Here is a 22,965-nt window from a genome sequence, read left to right on the forward strand (position 1 = left end):
CCCACCTCTGTTAAAATACTATTTATTTTAATATGACATCAGATCAGATGTCGTTTTTTTCAGTATTATAAGATTGCGCCACTTGTGAGCAAACGTGTAGATGCAAGCTCTATCTACAGTTTGACGAAACTGTATGTTGAATGTTGACTGCTATGTCCTACAGAAAACGCGACGCTGATCACGAACTGTGAAATGCATTTATTTGTAAGTGAACGAAAGCGGTGTGAAAGTTTTATTTTATGTGTGTTTCGATATTTAAGATAACAATGAGCTGGGAAATCAGCTGTGCAGATATGTGTCGTGCGTGCATGAAGGTCGACGGCGTTCTTCTCCCTATGTATGATGACGACACAATCAGCCAAAAAAATTTACCTGATAAACTTGCTGAACTGGCATCGATACAGGCGAGTAATTCAATATTTTCACTCCGTATATTCATCCCATGAATACGTTCAATACGTTTTTCTCATGATTATACGTGTTTCAGTTTCACGGAGATCCTACATAACCTTAAAATGATATTCACATATTTATGTCCTTTATTGAATATTGTGTTCGCGGTTTTCTTGTTGCAACGTCTACACAAGGATAATATTAAATCAACCGTGTATTTAAAAAGTATTTTGTACGATTAAAATGTGTTTGATAACAAGTTATTTATAATGTATTTGTAATGATCAACAATTAGAACACCGTGAACATAAGAGAACCAGGGAGCATGCAAACTAAAGTTTGCATTTTCATTTAAATATGAATTATTTGAAACAAGTCGAACAGATTTCTGCAAGCATACTTTTTCAGAAAGAATATTTTCTATTCAAAGATACGATGCAGCAGCTTTTAACAAAGTACATAGCCTTCAAATAAAATAGATTTAAGCATAGAACTTAAGGGGTTTAAGCATGTTTACTGTAATTTTTACAATAATCAATATTATGGGATTGATTCTTTATTTAGTGTGCCGATCCAATTGTATTATCTAACATAGGTATATATTTCTATTCTAGATCGATAGGTTCGATGGACTACCGAACATGTTGTGTGCAAAATGTGCATACCGCACGGATGCATTTTACGACTTTAAACTCCAGGTTCAAGCCACAGAGAAGAAACTTCGCAAGATGTTTGAAACGCAAATACATTGGACGATAAAGGTAAAATTACATATACTTTCGTTTTTGAATATATTGGGCTGGCAAGAAAGTAATTTTAGTATTTTAAGGTGAAAATATAAACCCAATTTAGCTACCAGAAGCTACCAGAAAGATGACAAAAGGTCATTCAACAAAATCTAGATCCAATAATTCATTTTTTAATTGTTTTCTTTTTACAAAAGCTAGTTATAAAAGGCTCAGTAATATGCTATGTAAAATAAAATAATATAGGCACATTTATTGTATACATTTGTATACATTTGGTTTTTTAACACTCTGTATTTGCAAAATTTGGTTTCAAAGCTCTATCGACTTTTGTGTGGCAACATCTCCATCAAATGTCACTTTTCTTGCATTTTCCATTGTTTTTTTTGTTATGATTCTTCTATTAATTATTCTTATTTATAACAGCACATGCATGATCTGCCTTATGTTATCTTTCAGGAAGAGATAATGGTCAATGATGTTGATCAGGACTGTTCAAAACAAACGAATGAGTTATTGGAGGTGAAACTGTTGAACAACAAACAGGATACCGAGTCTGTGAATGCAGTAGTTAATTCGGAACAGTTTGTAGTTGACGAAATTGGTATGACTTGTAAAGAAGAAGATATGTTAGAGATCGATATGTGTCAGTTAGTGGAAGAATGTGACGAATTTAACAAGGCAGACTTGTCTGACTTGAGAAATATCTTTATTTCGAAACTACCAGCGACGCAGGTTGAACAAGAAAAACACGCGAAGAGCGAGATACCAAATGAAATTTCAAGAATGCTCGAATCTCAGCATTTAGACTATACGATAATGTATATACCAGAGGAAGACGTTCCTTTGGAACATATGAATGCCGAGAATGTAGAATCTTGCGAAACAAGCAGTACCATTAAATTAGAAGATGAAAAGAAAATTCTCGAAGGTGAGTGCGATGACGAGGTCTTTGACGATTCGCTAGACAACGAGGATTTTTTAGATACTGTCTATGTTGAAAAACTTGACAATACGCAGGTTAGTAAAAGAAGTCGAAGCAAACAGTTTTGGGAATCCTCGATTGCAGAGAATACTTCGAGGGAGAAAGTAAACGGGCAAAGCAAACAGAAGGTTTCGTTCGAATTAAAACAGCAGACGGAAGAGAGCGAAGACTCTGATTCAGATTATTTCGTTGACCCGAAGGATAATATATTGGGTAGTTTGAACGATACGATCACTAGAATAAAGGAGATCAAGCTCGAGGACAATATGATACAGTACCAATGCACATTGTGTTTACAGAATTATGATAAATTGACCGGTGTTTTGTTGCACACTATAGACAATCATGTACCAAGCAGTGGACCGTTCTTTTGTGTGGTGTGCGAGAAAGATTGCGAAAGTCATCGAGAATTGCGAGCACACGTGAAAACACACACAGGTCAGTTCCCGTACTCCTGTTTCATATGCAACAAAGCTTATACGATGAAGAGGTATCTGAAGAGGCATATGGTGTGTCACACGGATTTTCCGAGACATCGGTGCCCGAAGTGCGGTCTCAGATTCAAAGTGAAAACCGAGTTAGAGTCGCACATTTCGACGCATATACGTGGCGCGCCTTACGCTTGCAGCCAATGTCCGCGCTTGTTTAACCACAAGGGCAATTACAAACGACATTTGATCAGTCACTTGGACCCGCAAGGTCTTCACCTGCCGAAATATCCGTGTAAAGTTTGTGGCAAGAGATTCCTGAATAATCGTACGTTGGAGACGCACATGCGTGTTCATACTGGAGAAAAACCGTTCAAATGCGATGTCTGTGGAAGGTCGTTTTCGCAGCAGGGGAATTTGTTAAATCACGTGAGGATTCACTCGAATCCGCGTAGTTACACGTGCGAGGTTTGCGGGAAACGATTCAATCAGAGGGCAACGTTAAGGGATCATAGTCTTCTGCATACAGGAGAAAAACCGTACGTTTGCAACGTATGCGGAATCGCGTTTACCTTCAGCGCAGCATTGAGACGTCATATGTGGACTCACACTGGTGGAAAACCGTTCGGATGTGAAATTTGTGACGCTCGTTTCGTGGGCAAATACGATTTAAGGCGACACATGAGGATTCACACCGATAGGCCTAAAGCAAAACGGAGGAAAACCACAATAAAAGTAAATAATGACGATGAAGAAAGAGATAAGGAAGAGAACATTGCTATTTCCGAACATCCTGACACGGAAACAGTCTTAATCGAGCAGGTTTTTCTGACTCAAGATGTCACGCAAGTCGTGCGGCAACAAGAATCCGAGAAAGAGAATGTCGACGCTCTTTTTAATCTTATACAGTACGGCTAATAATGTTTGTCCTCTATATCTTTTATCGTATGCACACTAGCACTGGTTTTTATTTATCAACGAATTTTTACGATCACGTCAATTTAACTGATTACCGTCTGAACGATATTAAGTGAACACTGTCTGGTATCGCTAGTCTGATGCTATATCGATGTGTTTTAAATTGCTCTATTAGGTTGTCCGAAAAGTTTCTTTCGCAATGTGTTCCTTTAATGTTGCTAAATAAATATAAACAATGCGATAATCTTTATGTTAATGTTTGATAATGAAAACGAACTTTTTTATTTAGCAATATTAAAGAAACACATTCCAAAAGAAACTTTTCGGACAACCTAATATATATTAGCAACAAGTGTGTACGTACGGTATAAGAAATAATGGGAATGATTCTTATTAGAAGATAAGAGATACGCGTATTTCTTTTTCGTTTAGACTGTCCGTTTACACGACTAATGGCTAAGGACGTCCGTCTTGACTGTCCAGAATGTTCCGAGAGAGAGAGTTACTTTCTCAGCTTTAGAACCGTTTCAAATTTTGGCTTTCTTCGGATGTAGGAACGATTGCACGCAGACTTACGAGATAGTATCTCGGCAAAATAAAATATGCACATGCATTTGTATACTATACATCGAAGAAATTCCAAAGCATTCTTGGAAAAGTACTTACTCGGTGTAACCGAGCGAAAGGTTCAATGGTACCAAATTAGGGATGTGCGGGCCGTACAATGTGTCGGGTTCTTGACTGTTCGGGTCTGGCCGGAGGAAGTCGGACGGTCTCAGGCGAACGGACAGTGTGGTCAGATCAAGACTTATCCCCCTCTCCACTCAACTCCACTGTACTCCTGCGATTCCATTGGATTCCATTCCCCGGCGGCGAGTATCCTCCAACAACTCAACCCCCGTTTCCCCTCAATTTCTCCTATCTGGCCGAACTGCGTTCGGGTAGCTCGACTGTTTCTTGTCAGGTCGGGAAGAGTTGAGCGGACTAGGAGACTAGGAGTCCCGCGACTTTTGCCATCCTTATCCGAAGAAGTCGGGCTGCAGGAGCTCGTCCGAGAGACCGTTCGACTTTTCCTAACCTCACCCGTAACAGCCATGTACCTCACCCATGCTCCAAATTGACTGAAATTTTGAAATAGTACATCTCCCATGTTACTCACACGAACACAACTGACTATTTAATACAGAGGTCGGCAAGAAGTGCTCGTTTCGGTAAAATGGTAACAAAAATTGTAATTTCCAATTCGGAGCATGGGGGTTTTCGGAAGTTTAGCTGCCTGTAATTTCGGGTACCTGCACATTCCTATACCAAACGTATTATAGACTAGTATAAATACAAAAGTGATGTTTAAATAATGTGCAGAAACTTCTGTTTAGTTTCTAATGTATACAATGAAAAAAGTAGCGGTACAGCAATACCTCGATACATCAAGATACCTAGCACGGAAGGATTGAGAATTGGCACTTTTTTTATTGCATGCTGGTGTATATGTCAAAATATTCATCAAGCATGGAGAAATGGACAAAGTTAAAGTAAGTGAAAAACAATAGTATTCGTACATAGCAATGGGCCTATTGGCGATGTCCACAGTAAAACGTACAGTGGAAATTATAAATGTAACACAGAAGTTTCCTATTTTCTATTATATGTTTATTAAATGCAGATCTACCGAGTTGAAAAGACTCCCTTCTCTGAACTCGTAACTAGTCTGCAGATCTTTGTGCCGAATAAAGATGATCTGCACCTGTTACTAGAGTTACTTTCACCCGATACTTTCTTCGTTTAATAATTTGTGTAGATCGAAAGCAATGTACCGATGGTTTCGAGTCCTTTTAGTTTTTCTGTTCTTTCAAATTGCAGTTACTCATTTTTGTTAGAGATACATTAAATCCGCAATCTGTTGATACCTGTAAAATATCGTAGCGATACTATCAGTGAAAATCTTATAAAAATATAATGAAAATATGGAAATTTCTACAGGACGTTCCAAAAATATTGTACCACCTTGAAAGGGGAGATTCCTGAAGTCATATGTCGAATGTTCTCCACAGCTTTGTTCAGGAGTTATAAACGAAAAAAACACGGACCAGTCACCCAGTGGCAGTGTGTCCAGACAGGGGTAATCGAAAAGGAAGCGGGGGGAATACAAGTACCCCCTCTCTGATGACCAGAGTAATATGTGACACGTTGCGCGTGCGCGATAGGGACTGAACGGTGGAATAGGATAGTGGAAGGGGATAAGGTGGAGGGGCAAATGAGGTTGCCGACAACCTCATCTGGCCACACTGCCCAGTGGAGAATATTTTCGCAAAGGAAAATGTTACTTCAAATGACTTCAGGAATGACCCCTTTCAAGGAAGTACAACATTTTTGTACATTTTGTACATGTATATTGCATTATGACCGTTTTTTGGCGGATCCATCGATATTTGAAAATTTTAGAATTCGATTTTTCTGTTGTAAATAGCAGATATAAATACGAAATATGTCTTTCAGTTTTATGGTCTGCTGATTGTAAATAAAACCCTAATAAAAATTTCAACTTGCCTTTTTTCGTTATACTTTAATGAAATTATTACGACTAGATTATTAATATTCGTCGTGGTAAAATTATTTCGAACAGGTTGTCATTCGATATTTAAAATATTATATTATACCATAATTACCAGACAGCGGATTTGATGCATTTATGACAGAAATGAGTAGGTGTAATTTCAAACATTAAAAACGATAGACGAATTTAAAAATACGATTATATTATTTTCAACCTGTTGAACATATTAAGAGAGAAAATACATTTCTATGTCACTCTGTTTTATTGCAATTCAGGTGGAAAATTTTTAGTTTGCATAAAGATCCGCTGTCTAATAATTACACTCATTGTATATATTAACAACTTAGTAAATCTTTTATAAATTTTATGAGGCATTACTGTATAAAAATAGTATCAGTTAATAGAACGAAGTATAGTCGCGTAGCCAGTAAAACGAAAAGATGTGTAGGAAAATTTTCGAACAGCCAAATAGTTGAATATCTTTCGTTACTCTATATTATGGTTTTCCTTTACTTGAAATTTTCGTAGTTAATCGTTAATCCCCCCGCAAAATATAATACCTACTTATACATTATAATTTCTAGCAATAGACTATACAAATGATAACTTTTTGCAAACAACATATCTTTATCTACAATATTCTACAACAAGATGAACATTCATGAATAACTTTGTATACGTGCCTCTAGTTTATAATGCAAATTATATCAAAGACTACACTACTACACTAATGAAAAAATTGATAAACTTAAACTGTCTTTAGAATTGTTCGTATCTATGTATTAAAAAGTGGATAAAGTGCCATCGAAAAAATTTTTTTATCGTTCTACTAACAATGGGGAATAATAAAGCTGTCGACATGGTTCAGCTAGTAAAACGGACTTTTTATTTCAATAAATACAATTTGAAATAATAAAGTATGTAGCAAATAGTTTATTGTTAAATTTTAAATTCATATTAATATATATATGTATATATTTTGATTATTATTTAACTTCTGCCGATTTTAAATCTAGAAAGGTTCGTACGAGTGCAATAACATATTGTTAACGTTTATGTAAATAATGAGAATTTAATGGCAACATAACATATACAATGTAAATTACATCTATTTTTCGTAGGACCTATCCTTCTCTGACGTTCTGTGCCGTTTTTTTTCTACACATTCACTCACATTCTTCCTTCCTCTTTCTGAATTTCTCCCTCTCTTTATAGTAGCATACGTACAAATTTCAATGTTACAAAAAGATCAACGTTTCTCCCGTTTTCCTTTTCCCCTATTTTCTGCATCGACTGTGTCTGCGATTAATTTTCAACTCTTTTCACCAACTGCTGTTTATAAGAATTTTACGTGGCCCTCCAATTAATTCCTATGCCACGTTATATTGCACTATCGTGTAAAAATGTCTCTTGTCCGTATATTTAGACACCCTGTCACTTACATTCCCTCGAAACTTTAAGACTGAACTTATTTGACCTCTGTAATGTGTACAGTAATGTCCGACTGTAAGATCGGCTAAAAGCTTCACTGTATGTCACTGCCCCACGCTGCTCATTCCACTAGGGGGCATACCCCGCAAGGGGCCGGGAAGCTCGAACCGCCTCGGTCGCGTAATCCGACACCGGGTCTGGTATACTAATCCAATTACAAAACTTCTTTATTTCTTATTATCTTTTTATGGGACTTTCACCCACATATTCGTAGCATTTCTCTAATAAAAATGATGCCAAATATGATATAATTCCGATGATACTTACTTGTGTAGTGAACGGTGAATGTTTCGGACGCAAGGATGAACAGCGTATGGGAAATATTTTGAACTGTGCCGACGCGACGCGCCACGATAGTCTAGTCAACGAAAAGTTGTAGAGGGTAATGGAAGGAACACAATTTTTAACTTTTAAAACATACTAAAAGTCCCCACTCCTAGGAGGTGAGCGGAGTGCAGGGGGGCACATAGAAGGTCCCCTTTTTCGGTTTTCCGCTTATATCTCGGGAACTATGCGTCCGCTAGCGATAAGACCATTCCATACAAAATTAAAGCTTACAATATGTGCCATAAGATTGACTCCATTCAGTTTTTAGCTATCTCGGAAACTGTGCGAGATAGCGAAAAACTGAATCGAATCCATCTTGTGGCACATATTGTCAGCTTTAATTTTATATAGAATGGTCTTATCGCTAGGATACATAGTTTCCGAGATATAAGCGGAAAACCGAAAAAGGTGACTTCTACGTGCCCCCCTGCAGCCCGCTCATCTCCTAGAAGTGGGAACTTTTAGTATGTTTACCTCCCAACTAGTCCAAACAAAGTCCCAAAGTTAAAAATTGTGTTCCTTCCATTTCCCTCTACACCCCCCTTATGAGCATTCATTGACTGGACTACGACTCTCCGCGTCTCTTTCTTTTCCATACGTTGCTCTTCTTTGCGTCGGAAACTTTCATCGTTCATTGTACAAGTAAATATAATTGGAATTATATCATATTTGGTATCATTTTCATTAGAAAAATGCCACAAATATGTTGGTTAAGTCCCATAAAAAAATAAAGAAGTTTTGTTATTGGATTAGTTACGTTTACACTTCTCGGCGACCGAGGACTTCGAGCTTCGCTGTTCTTTTCTACGTTCGGCGCGGTCTATGAAGCAACAAAAAAAATAGTGTCCCGCTCATATCTTGGTCGTAACACAGAACCGAGAAATGACTTACAGTCGGACATTACTATAATCTGCAAACACGCGTACAGCATTAGTCGCTTAAGACTGGAAGCTAAATTATCTCCATTATTTTGAATGACTTGAGAACATTTTTGGAGAAGAAATATTTCTTAATGAAACAAATATCACGATGAAAAAGCTCTTCTTCAAAGTCATCGCTGTTCTCTAAATAAAACCATATAATTGGCAATGTATTCTTAATCGATGCATATATTTTACCTCTTCAAAGAAAATATTAAATTATGAGTACACAGCGAATTTTATGCATTTATGATAAAACTGAATAGGTGTAATTTAAAACAGTAAAAACATTAGAAGAATTACAAGACGCTGTTATATATATATAATTAAGAAAGAAACTAAATTTCCATTTCACTCGAGTTTGTTGTAAATCAGGTAGAAAGTTTTTATTTTGCATAAAGATCCGCTGTCTAAATTATTAGCGTAGAATTAGTAATTTAAAAGGTACTTTAAATTTTGTATCTTTTGTACACATAATCTGTAAGCTAGCGAACATTATACTAGTAAATTGCGACATTGAAATGAAAATATCGTTTACATTAATGGCTCTTTACAGAAACTAGCAAGCTGAATACATCGATAAAAATTATGTTGATGACTTTCAGGGGAAAAAACTTCCTTTTTTCGCAATATTTACTCCTCTAAAATAGATATTATCTCCTTTAGAAATTTTCCCATGTCATTCAAGACAAGGAATTATTTCATGTTTCAGTCTTAGGTAGGTCACACTGTGTACACTACCGCTCAATCGAACAAGTTATCCAATAGTTTTGAGTGGTATCGCATGTGAGAACATTTATTAATATCAAGAATAGCGAACTTAAAATAAAAAAAAATGAAAAGCAGAAAAGATTTTAAAAAATATACCCATATAAGGGTGAATTTACTAATTAGTTAATTAATTAATTAGGAGTGTCGGTTACTCTGGAACAACTTAATATATAATAATTAGTACACGCATTTCGTTTCCGGAATTATACGCATTTTACTACTATACATTATATAATATACAAGAAATTATAATATATAAAACTTGAATCTTTTGACGTAATTATTCGTTCTAGACGTAATTTGAAAAGTCACCAACTTAAAATTTGATAAATCCTGAATGACAAAGGCTCTATTTTCTTTAAATATTACCTACAACTAATATTATATCTGTTTACTTTAGAACATAAACTTTATTCGTAAAATAAAATTATAGATTCGCTAAAAAGATGATTAAGAATGATCTTATCCTAGTTTCAACTTCGTCTCGCCTTAAAAATTGTCCTTTAAGCCTTTCGGTGTCGTAATCTGAACGCTCAGCGTAAATTTCGTGGTTGTATTCCGTTGATATAGCTGTTAAATGTCTAAGGGCGCTCATTGTACAAATCTCATTGTTTCCTCGCGGCACCGAAGTGATTAAGGTAATTTTAAAAGAATACAGTAATCGTTTTTCCTTGTTCTCGCTTCATTTTTTTCTTCTTTTTTTTTTAACACAGACAGACAGGACCACTTCCATATTGGTATGAACGCAGTTACACGAATATTATGCGTTAACAATTCATAGAAAGCTCCTCGCAGTTCGTTCGATAAACAATTAATAGGAAATATATTTATTATACACAGTGGACAGACTAGACCAGGTCGAGATGTCTTGTTACGATTGCTTTTTCAATTTCTGTAGACGACACATATTCCACTCGAACAGCTTTTAAAGCCATGGGATTCTGAATCCATTTTTTTTAAGGCTCTTTTACAGTTACTTGTTGAGAATGAATGACAGTAAAAAACTATAAAATACGGTCATGCTTTCCAGACAGTCTCCACCGTTTACCGTATAGTTTCGTGTACTGTCTTAATTACATAGTAAACGATAGTGCAGTTGCGTAGAACTTATTACAAACGCACGACGAACTTTACACAATAGATTATAAATAAGTGGATGAAAATATCATGCGACACTTGGTCACGAACTTAAGATTACGTATCAGTGTATATATAAGATGATGACCGTGTTTCACTATTCGTTTTCATTACAGTATGTATTAATTTTGATAAATACAAGTATGTATGGAATTAATTATATCGTGTAGCAATAAATCACAAATTAAAATAATAATAATAATAATAATACCAAGAATCCGGCCAAATAAATGATTACTAAAGTAAATCTCTTTCCGCTAATAGTACTTTTAATCATCTTGACATGAACGTGTTTATGCAATATGCTTACACGATAAGTTTTCGAATGCAAAACTTCCATCAAAAGCCCAATATCTTTGGCTACTTCGGGTATGTTTATTTAAATAATTATAATATAGTAATATTGTACAGCTTCGGTTAGAGTACAGGATGAATTTGAAACGTATAGCATCCTTTACAACATATGCTGCCCATTCGGTGGAGCATACTGTGATTGCTGGCTTACCGAAGGTCCTGTCGGTCCTGATGGACCATAAGGCGCCGGCATAGAACCAGTTTGAGGTGGATATCTGTTGCACATGTTATAAAACAGTTATTTATTTGGTTTTTAAAGTCATTCTATTATTTTAATATTATTTGTTACTCAAATTTAATGACTTTTTACTGTATTCAAAGCGTGGGAATTTCACAGAATTCTCTTAGAAGAAAAGGATATTAACATATTCAGTACGATCTTCACTCAAAATTAATAACTTTTACTGTATAGTACAGTCATTTGGTAGTTTCACCTGGAAAGTTTTCCGGGAGTTTTAAAAATGTGTAATTTTATAGATTTCGATGTGCTCTTTCCGAATTTCAACTTTGCCACCTCGTATGTATATTAACATATACATAACCACAGATATACATAAGTTACATAGGTCTCTTATTGCTTCGTCGAATAAACAAATACACACACACCTAATTAAGTGAGTTCAGAAAGAAATAGCAGAAACTCTACGACACATTAAATCGAAGAGACACAGACCTATGCGAGACACGACTGCTTTCATATCTTCGTATTTATAAATAAAATAAAAATATTTATCGATAAAAATAAAAAAAAAACGATTGAGTAATATATGAAATATATAATAATAATACCGTTTTCATTCAGAATATGTATCGTAGAATCATAAAAATACGAACATTCGTCATGTTGCATCAGGATGTACACTGTACATCCTTCGGATCGGAAGGGTTGATGAGAACAATTATGGTAAAACAAATATCTGACGCAATAATTAAATGAACACGTACCCTTGATGAGAGTAAGGAAGGCTAGTTTGCTCTAGTACCGGTGGACCCTGCGGATGTCCTGGAGGATGATGATGTGGACCAGATTGCACATGTCCAAAATGCTGAGGTAACGTCATGTTTGGCATACTTGTAGGTCCCATATACTCATTTGTTGGGATGTTGCTATTATATGGTCCTAACGGACTACTTCCAGGAAAAGAAGACGGATGAGGGGGCGGTACTCCATTATATATCTGTTGATTTTGCTGTTTTGAATATTACAATTATACGAACACAATTTTCATTTTTAGAAAAAAAACATAAATGGAAAATACTTACATGTGGAGGCGGTGGTCCATGATTTTGGAATTGATAGGGACTCATATGCGGTGGCATCTTAGGGAGAGTATAACTAGACGGTGTTGGAGGTGGAGGTTCTCTCATCAGTGTATGATATAAATTAAGGGCATCTACCAAATCAGAACTGAGTTGGGTTAGCTGCGCATGCCTCCTATCCACCTTCTCTAATGCTGCATCTATTAACGGTCCCATCGCAGTGACTTGTTCTACAAAATATTGCTAATTGTAATCAATTGATAATTTCGTCTCTACGGATAGTATTGCTTTTTTATCCCCCTTGGGCGGTATGTCGCACTAAAATGTAACGCGATCCGAGCCCGGATATCGGTGAGGCAATGCCTCACTAATGCAACGATGACGCTTACTTAATTTTAGGTATTTCGTATTATAATGTGTAATTTATACATATGTATTTGTAAAACACAACAACCCATTACTAAACTCATCATAAAATAAAACACATTAGATCAAACAGAAATTACCTTCTAATTCTAGCATTTCTTGCGGATCAGAATTATCACACTGTGGATCAGCTTCGTGTAACAAATGTAGAAGCTTATCCATTTTTCCTTCGTCTATTTCAACCTCGATCACTTCTGGCTCCCTCTTTACAGTTTTCACTTCGACTTCTTCAGCAAAATGAACCATTTTTTTATTATTGTGTTCTAACTCTGTTATATTAAACCCGTGTATAGTATTCCGTTGTCAAGTAAATGAAAATTTAAGGTATAACTTAACTTACTTGTAAATTGTTCAGGTTCAACGGATAAATCTGCGGTAACAAAATTAGAAGGAAAAAGGCCTACTCCTGTATAATTACTGCCTTTCCACCAATTTGGATCAGAATCATCCAAAAGGTTAACTAAAATTCAGTCGATAACAATAATTTCATTATTCTGTTACATACGCGTCGTTAAATGGTTTCTTTAGCTGTAATCGAAGTACAGTCCCTTTTTTGAAAAAATAAGATTAAAGAGAATTGTTAATTCATACTTATTTCTCCTGCGAAAAATGTTAATTCATTATTTTCCGCTGCCTCAAAATCATACAGTGCACGGACCTTCCTGCCTTCGGTATTGCTGGAAGTGCCAAGCGCTGTGCTTACGCTTGGATATAAACTCGTACTCTTTTTAGATGACGGAGAACTGTGTGAAGAAGATGCTTGATTATGGGCTTTACTATCTTTGAGTGAAAGTTCAATAGCTAAAAACAATAAAGAAATAACATAATTTGTAGGAGTTTATAAAATAAAAATAAAAGATATCATAAATATGTATATGAATATACCTTTCGCAATGTCTTCTTCTTCCTGCGAATTTGATACTACATTTGGATCTTTGCTCAGTACGCTTGTACGTTTAGGCTACAAGATCACAGTAAATTTATATAGAAACTTTAATATTATATTTCGATATAAATAAATAATCTATCAGCTATAATGTAACGTTCTGCGGAAATATTTTCATTTATAGTTCAGCAAAATAATTACACGTTCAATGCATAATTAGAGGAAACACGAAAAACGCTATCTTGGTATCAGCGTCGGGCAATTGTATTTAAATAAAAATTTCAATAACAAGTTATTTGTTATTTGGATATTCAAATAAAAAAAGGCAAAAATAATTATTTATTATTTGAACAAGTCTAAATAAATTATTTGAAATAATAAAGTTAATTGTTATTTACAAATGCAACTTCAGTTATTATTTGTATCGACAAATTATTCGATTAAATATTTAGTGTATTAATAATACCGAATTATTATTTATTAGTCATCAAACAAATTTTCTATCCAACTGTTCTCAGGAAATAAGAGAAAACTATAAAATATTTATTTGATATCCACCTCGATCCAAGTAAAAAATAATCTTTCATTTACATATAAGAAATAAAAAGTTTAGTTGATATTTGGAATTACAATCACATATGTCTATCTATTATTTATTACTTAAACAAAGATTTTTGCCCAACTCTGCTAGGTATGTATTTGCTATTCAAATTAGAGACAGAGTGTAGTTGCATACATATATCTTATGGTAAAGGAATTTTTAAAGATGAGTCTTACCGTATCAGAAATAATAGTAAAATCATGACCTTCGTTTTTCAATTTGTTGTACAAACTTGGTATTAAATTTAACTGAGGGTCATTCTTAAAATCGCCTTCGGCCCATTTTTTCAGTAGTCCTTTCATTCTTTCCGCAATTTTTGGTTGGGAATGGTTCACGAGTTTTCTCATATCGCTTTCAAAGTCTCTTGATGCAATTTCCAGATGAAACATTTTCCCACAATTACTGACGCACGCATCCAGCAACTAAATACAAATGATTAAAGAGCTAAGAGAATTGTACGGTTTCTAAACATTAACGCTTCGCGCTCTGAGCTATTTTAACTGGAAAACTAAACATTTCTTCCAACTTAGAATATTTCCATTCTCATTGATTTCTTAAATTTGGTAGATACGAAATTGATATAATGCCTCGTACAATACTTAAAGGTTTCATAATTGATTAGTAATATCTTCAGCTTGTTAAAATGATTAAAGTAAGAATTAAATGTCTATCTGGCTCCAGTCTCTTGCAAATGGTGCAGACAATTTTTTACGGACAAAGTGATTCCAAACTTTTGGCTGGTTGCATATGTTTTAAAGGTATACTAACGGTTAACGCTTGCATAACAATATGCGGGTCTGGAGAATACAGTCTCCTAACAATAGATCTCAAACAATCCTTTGCATTTTGCGTAGAAGTTCCTACTTTGTCGCAAATGTCCATTATCTTTCCCCATTCCTCGGTGGTATTCTTCTCACTGGTTGCTTTTTCTGTTGCAGAAAAACATTGGTAAAAGAAATTAACAATACCCAAAGCAAAAAGTACTTAAACTTAAATTGAACTTCTTAATAATCGAATCGCTTCGCAACGCAGTTTAAGTACTGATAAGGCTCGTTTGCTATAGTTGATGTATAAGACTGATTTCATCTATAATTAATCGAATCAGCATTACAACAATAACGTATTATAAAAAAATATATGCGAAATTCTTCGTAATAATATTTTAAACCATTAAAATAGAACGGGGTTTTTCACATGAGTAACAGAACGTCAAATTGGAATATTGTAAAATTTAGATATCGCCATATAATACAGATTTTTCTAAATAATTTTATGGAAATCGTTTGTACAGTTAATCAATGAGACGCAAGACGGTGAGTGAAGTAATTCAGAAAATCTGATGTCTTAATTGGAGGTCAAATGTCAACAACCGCTTAATGTGTCTATCAAACGTGAAATTCCAATGTCTCGGAAAATAAAAATGATCGAGCCAAGACATAAGTATGCAGAATCGAACGAATGGATGACGAAATAGCCATTTCCACAGCGAAAGATCGAGTTTCTCGGAATAATGATTCTAAGTGAATTAAGGCTAGGGAGGACGTATACCACTCACCGACGTCAGCGTCGAAAGGCGAGGAATTCTGGAAAAGGCCCATTTTATCCGATTCACTCTTTCGAAACGAATACGTCCAGCAATTACGTCCGTTACACGCTGTCACGGAGTCGCGTTCTGTTTTTCTCTGCACATCCAGCTGATATTTACTTACAAACGCGATACCGAATGACTAATAACATTCTAATCTACCATCGAGGGACATCTTTCTTTCGATCTGCCAAAAAACCTCGATAGTATCGAATCGTCTCGAGCGTTAATGTCAACTTCGACGTAAAACCATATATACGAATTGTAGAGTCGGTGGTTGTCTCGGATAAGTCAGTGATAGAATTAGTGACGGAAATTTTACGTCTTTCCAGTTTGAGACAATGGAAATGATTCAGAGCTGTTCAAAATTTGGACAAGTTGTGTCTTCCCCGAGGGGACATTGAAATGAACATCGACAATCGATACATCGTATCATACCACGAAATCGCAACACTGTCACCTCGTGACTGGCACCTAAAGTCACCTTTCGGAACATCGCGCTATCTGATGATGGTAAAACAGATTGATTAATAAGTTGTTATTAGAAAGGTGATTCACACATACCACCGACGAGATATAGGATATATCTCGTCGGTGATATTACTAGGAATATGTTCTGTACAGAATGTAACAATTCATAATAACATTATCAATATGGTAATATATTACTATACAAATAACGGTAATATTCGAGATGGTGAAAGTTATATATTTTCACTAAAAATAAAGACATTTTAGTGTCTTTCTATTTGTATATTTTTTTTTTAGTATCATCATCATACGATTTCCTATTTGGGGATGGGCAGTGATGAACAGAGACGATAAGGGTTCGGTTACGAAAGAGTTGCTCGGAGAAGATTAACGAACTGTCTGCGGTTTAGAAAACAATTTTTCTATTAGAGCCGGGTTTTCGAACCTTGGACGTAAATGTGCACATTTTCTGCGTAATAAGTACTCCACTGGAGTGTCATCAAGTTTGCTTGATTCAGACGGGTCCCACTGTACCAGTTGTAAATTGCTTGAACATTGCGCAAACACGTTTTCATATAATTTCTTCTTACCTTTTCAATCCGTGTAAACAGGAAAATGAGAGTCGGAATTGGTAGTTTTCAAAACGGCTGGTTATCCTTTAAGTAGACCTTCAAAATGTATTTCAAAAATGCAATGATCCAATTAAGTTGTTTTCATTAAAAAACTGTTTTGAATAATGGTATGGCAATTTTTACTGGCGTCTCAGAGTCACCATTTGAGTGAAACGAGTTAAATAGTTGGATATTTTCGCGCGTCGAACATTTCACGCGCATGTGCGGCGAATAGTGTTTTAGAGTTACGTATTTATAAATTGAAATATCTCGCGAAGTACTAACTTTTCGACATACATAGATTAGTACTTTTTTATAACGAATGTCCACTTGCATCGATTACAAAATATTACGTATTACAAAATACGTCATTCCATTTAAAAAAAATATCAATGACCTTGAAATCTCATTAAAAAATACCTCGAAAATTTTTTCCCTTACACCGTTACATGTGGCCCTTCAAACAGTGTAACTTTGCCCAAAGAAGTTTTTTTGTAAAACGAAAAGTAACGTAGATATTTAAGTGTTTTGTTTCTTCGGTCTCACCCTGTATATTAATAATGCATGTTTATTTAATGCGTGATTTTGTTTTTGCTAATACATTAATTACTTCAGAAAAGTTACATTATTTTAGTACTTGATCGTGTTGGGGCCCTCTCAATCGTGGGGCCCCGGTGCATATAGCATCCGCCGCACCCCCAGATGGCCGGCCCTGTCCGTCAATATGTAAATATAACTGCCTCAGGGCTCTGCTACTGTCTGCTACCTCATGCCTCATACCTCATCATCCTAATATAGATACGTTACTGTTTTGGCCGCGCATGCGCGTGCAATGTTGCACCATATCGCAGCCACTGTACCAGTGTCGTGTTCTGCTAAAAATATTCCAAAATTTCGCTGAATGTCCATTTTTTGCTCGCTAATATAGGTATATGTATTAATTTCTAGTCTTAAATTGAGAATTTGTGCAAGTATTGTGCTACGTAAAAGGTTATAAAGGGTGTACGAATACTTTTTACAGTGATTTTACGATTTTACAGTGCGTACTTCCTTATTTATAATGATACTGCTTTACGTGCATCTCTCGGTGGCCTGGATGGAGCATGATAGTGGATAATACGCAAAATTATGAACGATACACGTAGTTCCCGCGGTACAAAGTGCCTTTGCAGAGGAGGAAGACCAGGGGGTGCAAGCTGCCGTGTTAAAGAAGTGGCCAGTATTTCAGCGCCACCTCAGTAGTAGGGCCGAACTGGGCCGAACTAATGGCAGTATATATAGATATAAAGCGGTAGACGGTTGTAAAAAAAACTGTTTACCCCAACAGGATTCGAACCTCGGTCTACCGCTTGGTAGTCCAACTCTTTAGCTGATTGGCCCACCGACGATCTTATAAAAGCATTGAAAATTTTGGTATATGTATCGCAAAAACTGCAACGCCACCTCAGTACTAGGGTCGAACTACATATACTGGACCAACTATTTCCTTGGCTGTGGTTGGCTTCCGCTTGGTGACGTCACGTCGTTCATGATCAGTGCGCATGCGCTGGCATGCCATCAACGCCACCTCAGTACCAGGGCCTGCTAGGGCCGAACTACATATACTGGACCACCTATTTCCATTGCAGCTTACACCCCCTGAGGAAGACTGGAAGACTGTCACAGGAAGTAGCCGTGCAAGAACTTACGTAGATAGAGGACTTCCGTTATTAGTTGTAAACAAGAGGTGAGAGCGCATACGGTTAATTAGGTTAGGACAAAAAGTGGCTTCGTAGACACGGGGATGCTCGATAAAAGCATTGTTGCGACTCAACAATGCCACGCGACGTCATCGTGCCCGCAATTATTTAATTACACGCGAGGACGTCGCTTTCGATCTTGAGGATTTACATAAAACGAGAGGGAAATGCACATTGCACATAGCGCATTACGCTTCGCGACTATACTATTTCTAAGATACAGTGGGTGTACAAAGTATATTCGTACTCCTTTTAAAAACAAATAACTTTTTTATAATTGTAACAAACAACCTGATTTTTTATAATCAATTAGAAGCATTGGTTACGAAATGATATGCGAAAAAGATTTTCCAAATAATTGTAATTTACAAACTTTTTTTCTTTGGGCCATTAATAAAAATTTAAAATATACATTTTGTACATTTATGTTAGTTATACACATGCTTTAAATTTCACCGAAATCGGTTGACGCAGGAAAAGTCGACACGCATCGAAAGATGAACGATTCTGTTTACTTTAAGCCGTGTAATCGTGTAAAAGTCGTGTAAAACTTCGATTTTCACCATTTTTAACCGCTTCTGGCTCGTATGTATGTTAATCGATTTCGATGAAATTTAAAGCACGTGTATAACTAAGATAGATCTACAATGTATATTAAATTTTCATTAAGAGCCAAAATAAAAAAGTTTTAAAAATTGCCTTTTTTATTTCTGCCTGTAACCTTGTAAATTATAACCTTTGGAAAATGTCTCTTGCATATCATTTCGTAAACCAATGCTTGTAATTAATTATGAAATATCAGGTCGTTTGGCACGATTATAAAAAAGTTATTAGTTTTTAAAAGGTGTACGAATACTTTGTACAACCACTGTATATCATTATAAAACCATATACAAATCTACGTTATAAAAAAGAATTTCTTCTTCTTCTCGAGTACTATATGTATTTTGGTTTGCTCGAGGAGATTTTCTCTAACAGTATACATACATATATTTCCAGTCAGCAAAATTACCTCTAAAATGTCTGCAATCGCATTTTGCCAGCAAAAGGCGGTCGCATTTTGTTACCAAGGCATACTTGGGGCAGGGTTTGATCCTTTTTCATTTCATTTTACGACATTTTTCGTTGTACGTTTTTTATTTATTCCAGATTCCAGATGTACAAAGGCTACTGCCACTGAAAATAAGATTTTATTAAAATTTCCCTGGAAAAATCGAAAATTGCATAAACATCCACAGTCTAGACATTAATATTTCACTTCCGAGCTTGTGAACTTGCGATTGTTAATACAATTATTACTATACGCGGACGAAATCGAATCTTCATGCGTAAACGGAGGATAAACTTTCACGTTGCGATAAATTTCGTAAGGACGAACGACTGAACGCAAGTGAAAGGTCCAGAGATGGATGTTGCTAGTATGCAAGAAAATAGTATGACATAATTTGCGTCGAACGGTATCGTTTCACCTAATATGGAAACATCGTACCTTCCTTATCATCATAACTTCGTCAGCCACTCCTCGATATTTTCCCTGTTTTAACGAGTAATTGTCCGGCTAATTCCAGCACGTTTTATGTTTTCATGATCGCCGATCATGGCGGGTCACGGCAATTCGCTGTTGTGCGCAAATTACATCGGTAACAATGCCCAAATTGGGTAGAAAAGTATATCGATGAATTATACATAAATTATTATATGCGATAATTTATGTAAGGGTATAGTCGGGTAAGACTGGGAAAAATGCTCTCGAACCAAATTGTTGGAAAATTTTCGAAATTCAAGATGTCAACACATGATTTCTCCTCTATTAAAATCATTAAAGGAAGAAATAACATCCGATTTGGTTTCTATTTCTTGGAATCGGTGCAGGCAATTTTTATTTTGCATAAAGATCCGCAGTCGAATAATAAACATCATTTAAATATTTCCTATTTGTTAATTCGCTTCATCGGTATCAGTTTTCGCAGCAGTGCTTTCAATGCATCTACGACTTACGTGAAAAAAGAACTAGTAGAGATGATCCTCTGAAGATCCGAAGAATTGAACAGTACCTCGTGAGAGAGCCTCTTTGGACCACGTAACATTCATGTGAATTAATTTCGCGTCGAAATTCTGACATATGAAAACGAAGTGGTTCGATACAAGTGTACATGTGTATTCTGCTCGGCATACATGGCCGGTAGCGATATAATTGCACAAGGGGATTAATAAAGATCCTTAAAGAGAGACGTCGAGATTACGAGAACATTTTAGTTAAAGTTCTCTTCCGCTCCGTTTCATGTGAACGAAACAGTTTTTAATGAGATTCAAGGAAAGCCTTTTTTTCCCATCCGCAGCGTTAAACCCCACAATACTTTTCACGAGTAACCGAGATGTCTCGTGTCTGATAACCATACGAACGCTCGCGTTCCCTTATGTAATAAACCTTTCTTAATCATAGAATAGCCGTTCTCCGATCGAGGAATTTCACCATTGAAGAGTTTTGAATGTTTCAGGATACATTACATCCGCGCGCGCGTAACCGAGTTGTATACCAAGCTGGCTAAAACATTATTCCAAATTCTAAATAACAAAGGATTACCATGTTATTTAAGACTTTTTATTTTTTCTGTGACGATAAATTATTTGATTTCTAATACTAACAATTCTATTCTCATTTCAAACATAATTAAAATATTATTGTGCAACACTAAATTATTTCAAATTATAAATACATAGTTACATAGTAAGAATTACTATTACTATTACTACCGATATTGCTATTTTTAATTTATCAAAGATTGTTTGATCTAAGGAAGGATCGGATGTAATATGTACAGTGGATAAAAAAAGTAAGTTAATACTCATATTTTCAATAATGAAATCACGATAACAGTAATATTTATTCACTTATAAAAATAAACAAGTTAATTACGTATTTAATGGTTTAAACATGTTAAATTTAGTTGGTTAAACATGGCGTAAACATGTTTAAACATTCATAATGTATTAGTATCAGATATCACTGTATTCGGGAAAGTCTACAGAATCTTTTGCTGCAACGAACAATTCCATATCTTTTATAACACCATCACAATATTTGTTTAAAATTAAAAAATATATATTTTTTCGAAGTCTTGTTTCTCAAGAACTGTTCGTCTGTGAGAAAAATTAAGGGCCGATTCGGAATCAGCGCATAAAACTCCATAAGTACCACCATCACAATGTAATTGTGAAACAAATTTGGTGTTGGACAGTGTTATTAAACGATGCTTTAACTTACTTTTGGCACTCCAAATTTTGTATATTTAGTATAGAAAGATCAATATCTTGATAAATCTTCAGATGACTGTGATTATCGTGATAAATTTTGTTTTCAACATTACCATTAAATACGTAATCAACTTGTTTATTTTTATAAGTGAATAAATATTACTGTTATCGTGATTTCATTAATGAAAATATAAGTATTAACTTACTTTTGTTATCCACTGTATCTGCTAACTAATGTGTCGTCTACGGGTTACGAGCATTTATAGGAACAAGTCAAACAATGATTGTACGTATAAAAACGATTTATTGTCGGAAGTGAGTGCCGAAAGTGTTTGTAGAACGGTACAATGCGGTTTTACGCATTCTCCGGAACGTTCTCCAACAAAAATTTATATTACTGGATGCTCGACCAAGCGTTTCCATTTATCTGTCTGTGAAATAACACTTTAACGTATTTACCTTTCGTTTTAGATACGCTACACTTCTTGCTACCTTTTTCGTGAATACCCTGAAGAAAACCTGTAGTTCGATTGTATAATTTGATTCAGATCTTATATGATACTACTCGTTATGTATTTGATAACGATTAAATGAATCATTATATCAGAATTTCAAAAAGAATCAATTTCATAGGATTTAAGCTTCCAGTTAATCAGAAATTATAAGTTTATTGTTATAATTTACTATTCGAGTGTTATAAATTCTTGTTAAATTAATCAATATAATACAGAGTGTACCCGTTATCTTTTGTCAAGCATTTCTTAGGCCTTAGGCATATTTTCGACAGTGCAATTAAAAAATGTTTCAGACAAAATCGTATCTGTACTTAGTGTGCTACATGTCCGCATATGCTTCGATCTGAAAAGTTGCTTTTCACTGTTAAAGAGTGAAGGTCACCTTGTCTCATTGAATTGTACAAATTTGTACAAAATATTGATTTTCACGTATTTTAATGAAATTCGGAAAAAAATACCGCAGTAAAACGAGCTTACTGCTCGCAGTAAAAGCTGCATTTACCCTATTTGCAAAGGAAAAAAAGCATCCTGGAAATCGCGGTGGAAGAGCGAAGAGTCGCACGCGCCAACATTTGCCAGGCTCAAGCGGCGA

At 35.4% G+C, this 22,965-nt stretch overlaps 3 protein-coding genes and 1 long non-coding RNA gene across 8 annotated transcripts in view; 2 read left to right on the forward strand and 2 right to left on the reverse strand.

The window, feature by feature from the left end:
• The window catches only part of LOC143212970 (metabotropic glutamate receptor 8), a 47,249-nt gene extending 47,087 nt beyond the window's left edge, over positions 1-162 (reverse strand). Inside the window, exon 1 of the mRNA XM_076432336.1 lies at positions 6-162. The gene's annotated coding sequence lies outside the window, so the exon portion shown is untranslated. The remainder of the gene's footprint in view (positions 1-5) is intronic.
• LOC143212971 (uncharacterized) lies at positions 73-10,241 on the forward strand. 3 transcript variants are annotated; one of them, XM_076432345.1, is made up of 4 exons: positions 73-204; positions 284-404; positions 1,008-1,154; positions 1,599-10,241. In XM_076432345.1, the coding sequence occupies exons 2-4, from the start codon at positions 294-296 to the stop codon at positions 3,468-3,470; spliced, it is 2,130 nt and encodes a 709-aa protein (XP_076288460.1). In that variant the 5' UTR covers positions 73-204; positions 284-293; the 3' UTR covers positions 3,471-10,241. The 3 variants fall into 3 exon arrangements, with proteins under 3 accessions (XP_076288460.1, XP_076288459.1, XP_076288458.1); XM_076432344.1 differs by having other exon boundaries at positions 82-204; positions 261-404; XM_076432343.1 differs by having other exon boundaries at positions 89-404.
• Positions 6,888-16,191, reverse strand: Stam (signal transducing adaptor molecule). 3 transcript variants are annotated; one of them, XM_076432352.1, is made up of 10 exons: positions 15,753-16,191; positions 14,966-15,126; positions 14,374-14,619; positions 13,596-13,671; positions 13,302-13,511; positions 13,051-13,170; positions 12,791-12,937; positions 12,288-12,514; positions 11,970-12,214; positions 6,888-11,239 (listed from the first exon to the last, which is right to left on the reverse strand). In XM_076432352.1, the coding sequence occupies exons 1-10, from the start codon at positions 15,793-15,795 to the stop codon at positions 11,125-11,127; spliced, it is 1,590 nt and encodes a 529-aa protein (XP_076288467.1). In that variant the 5' UTR covers positions 15,796-16,191; the 3' UTR covers positions 6,888-11,124. The 3 variants fall into 3 exon arrangements, with proteins under 3 accessions (XP_076288467.1, XP_076288465.1, XP_076288466.1); XM_076432350.1 differs by having other exon boundaries at positions 12,791-12,979; positions 15,753-16,190; XM_076432351.1 differs by having other exon boundaries at positions 11,970-12,202; positions 12,791-12,979; positions 15,753-16,189.
• A 1,206-nt stretch (positions 16,192-17,397) lies between these two features.
• LOC143212981 (uncharacterized) lies at positions 17,398-22,848 on the forward strand. The gene is made up of 2 exons (XR_013009837.1): positions 17,398-18,590; positions 19,753-22,848. It is a non-coding gene; the product is annotated as an uncharacterized LOC143212981 (long non-coding RNA).
• Positions 22,849-22,965: the final 117 nt, after the last annotated feature.

Source organism: Lasioglossum baleicum, chromosome 10 (assembly GCF_051020765.1).
Source record: "Lasioglossum baleicum chromosome 10, iyLasBale1, whole genome shotgun sequence".
Lineage (NCBI taxonomy): Eukaryota > Metazoa > Arthropoda > Insecta > Hymenoptera > Halictidae > Lasioglossum > Lasioglossum baleicum.

Bases quoted from the DNA above. Each gene is read 5' to 3' on its own strand.
- LOC143212971 (XM_076432343.1), top strand. From the start codon at position 240: ATGTGTGTTTCGATATTTAAGATAACAATGAGCTGGGAAATCAGCTGT. The intron at 405-1,007 runs GCGAGTAATTCA...TTTCTATTCTAG, and splicing joins CTGAACTGGCATCGATACAG to ATCGATAGGTTCGATGGACT. The intron at 1,155-1,598 runs GTAAAATTACAT...GTTATCTTTCAG, and splicing joins AAATACATTGGACGATAAAG to GAAGAGATAATGGTCAATGA.
- Stam (XM_076432350.1), bottom strand. From the start codon at position 15,795: ATGGGCCTTTTCCAGAATTCCTCGCCTTTCGACGCTGACGTCG. The intron at 14,620-14,965 runs GTTAGTATACCT...ATTTGTATTTAG, and splicing joins TTGTTATGCAAGCGTTAACC to TTGCTGGATGCGTGCGTCAG. The intron at 12,980-13,050 runs GTAAGTTAAGTT...TTAATATAACAG, and splicing joins TGAACCTGAACAATTTACAA to AGTTAGAACACAATAATAAA.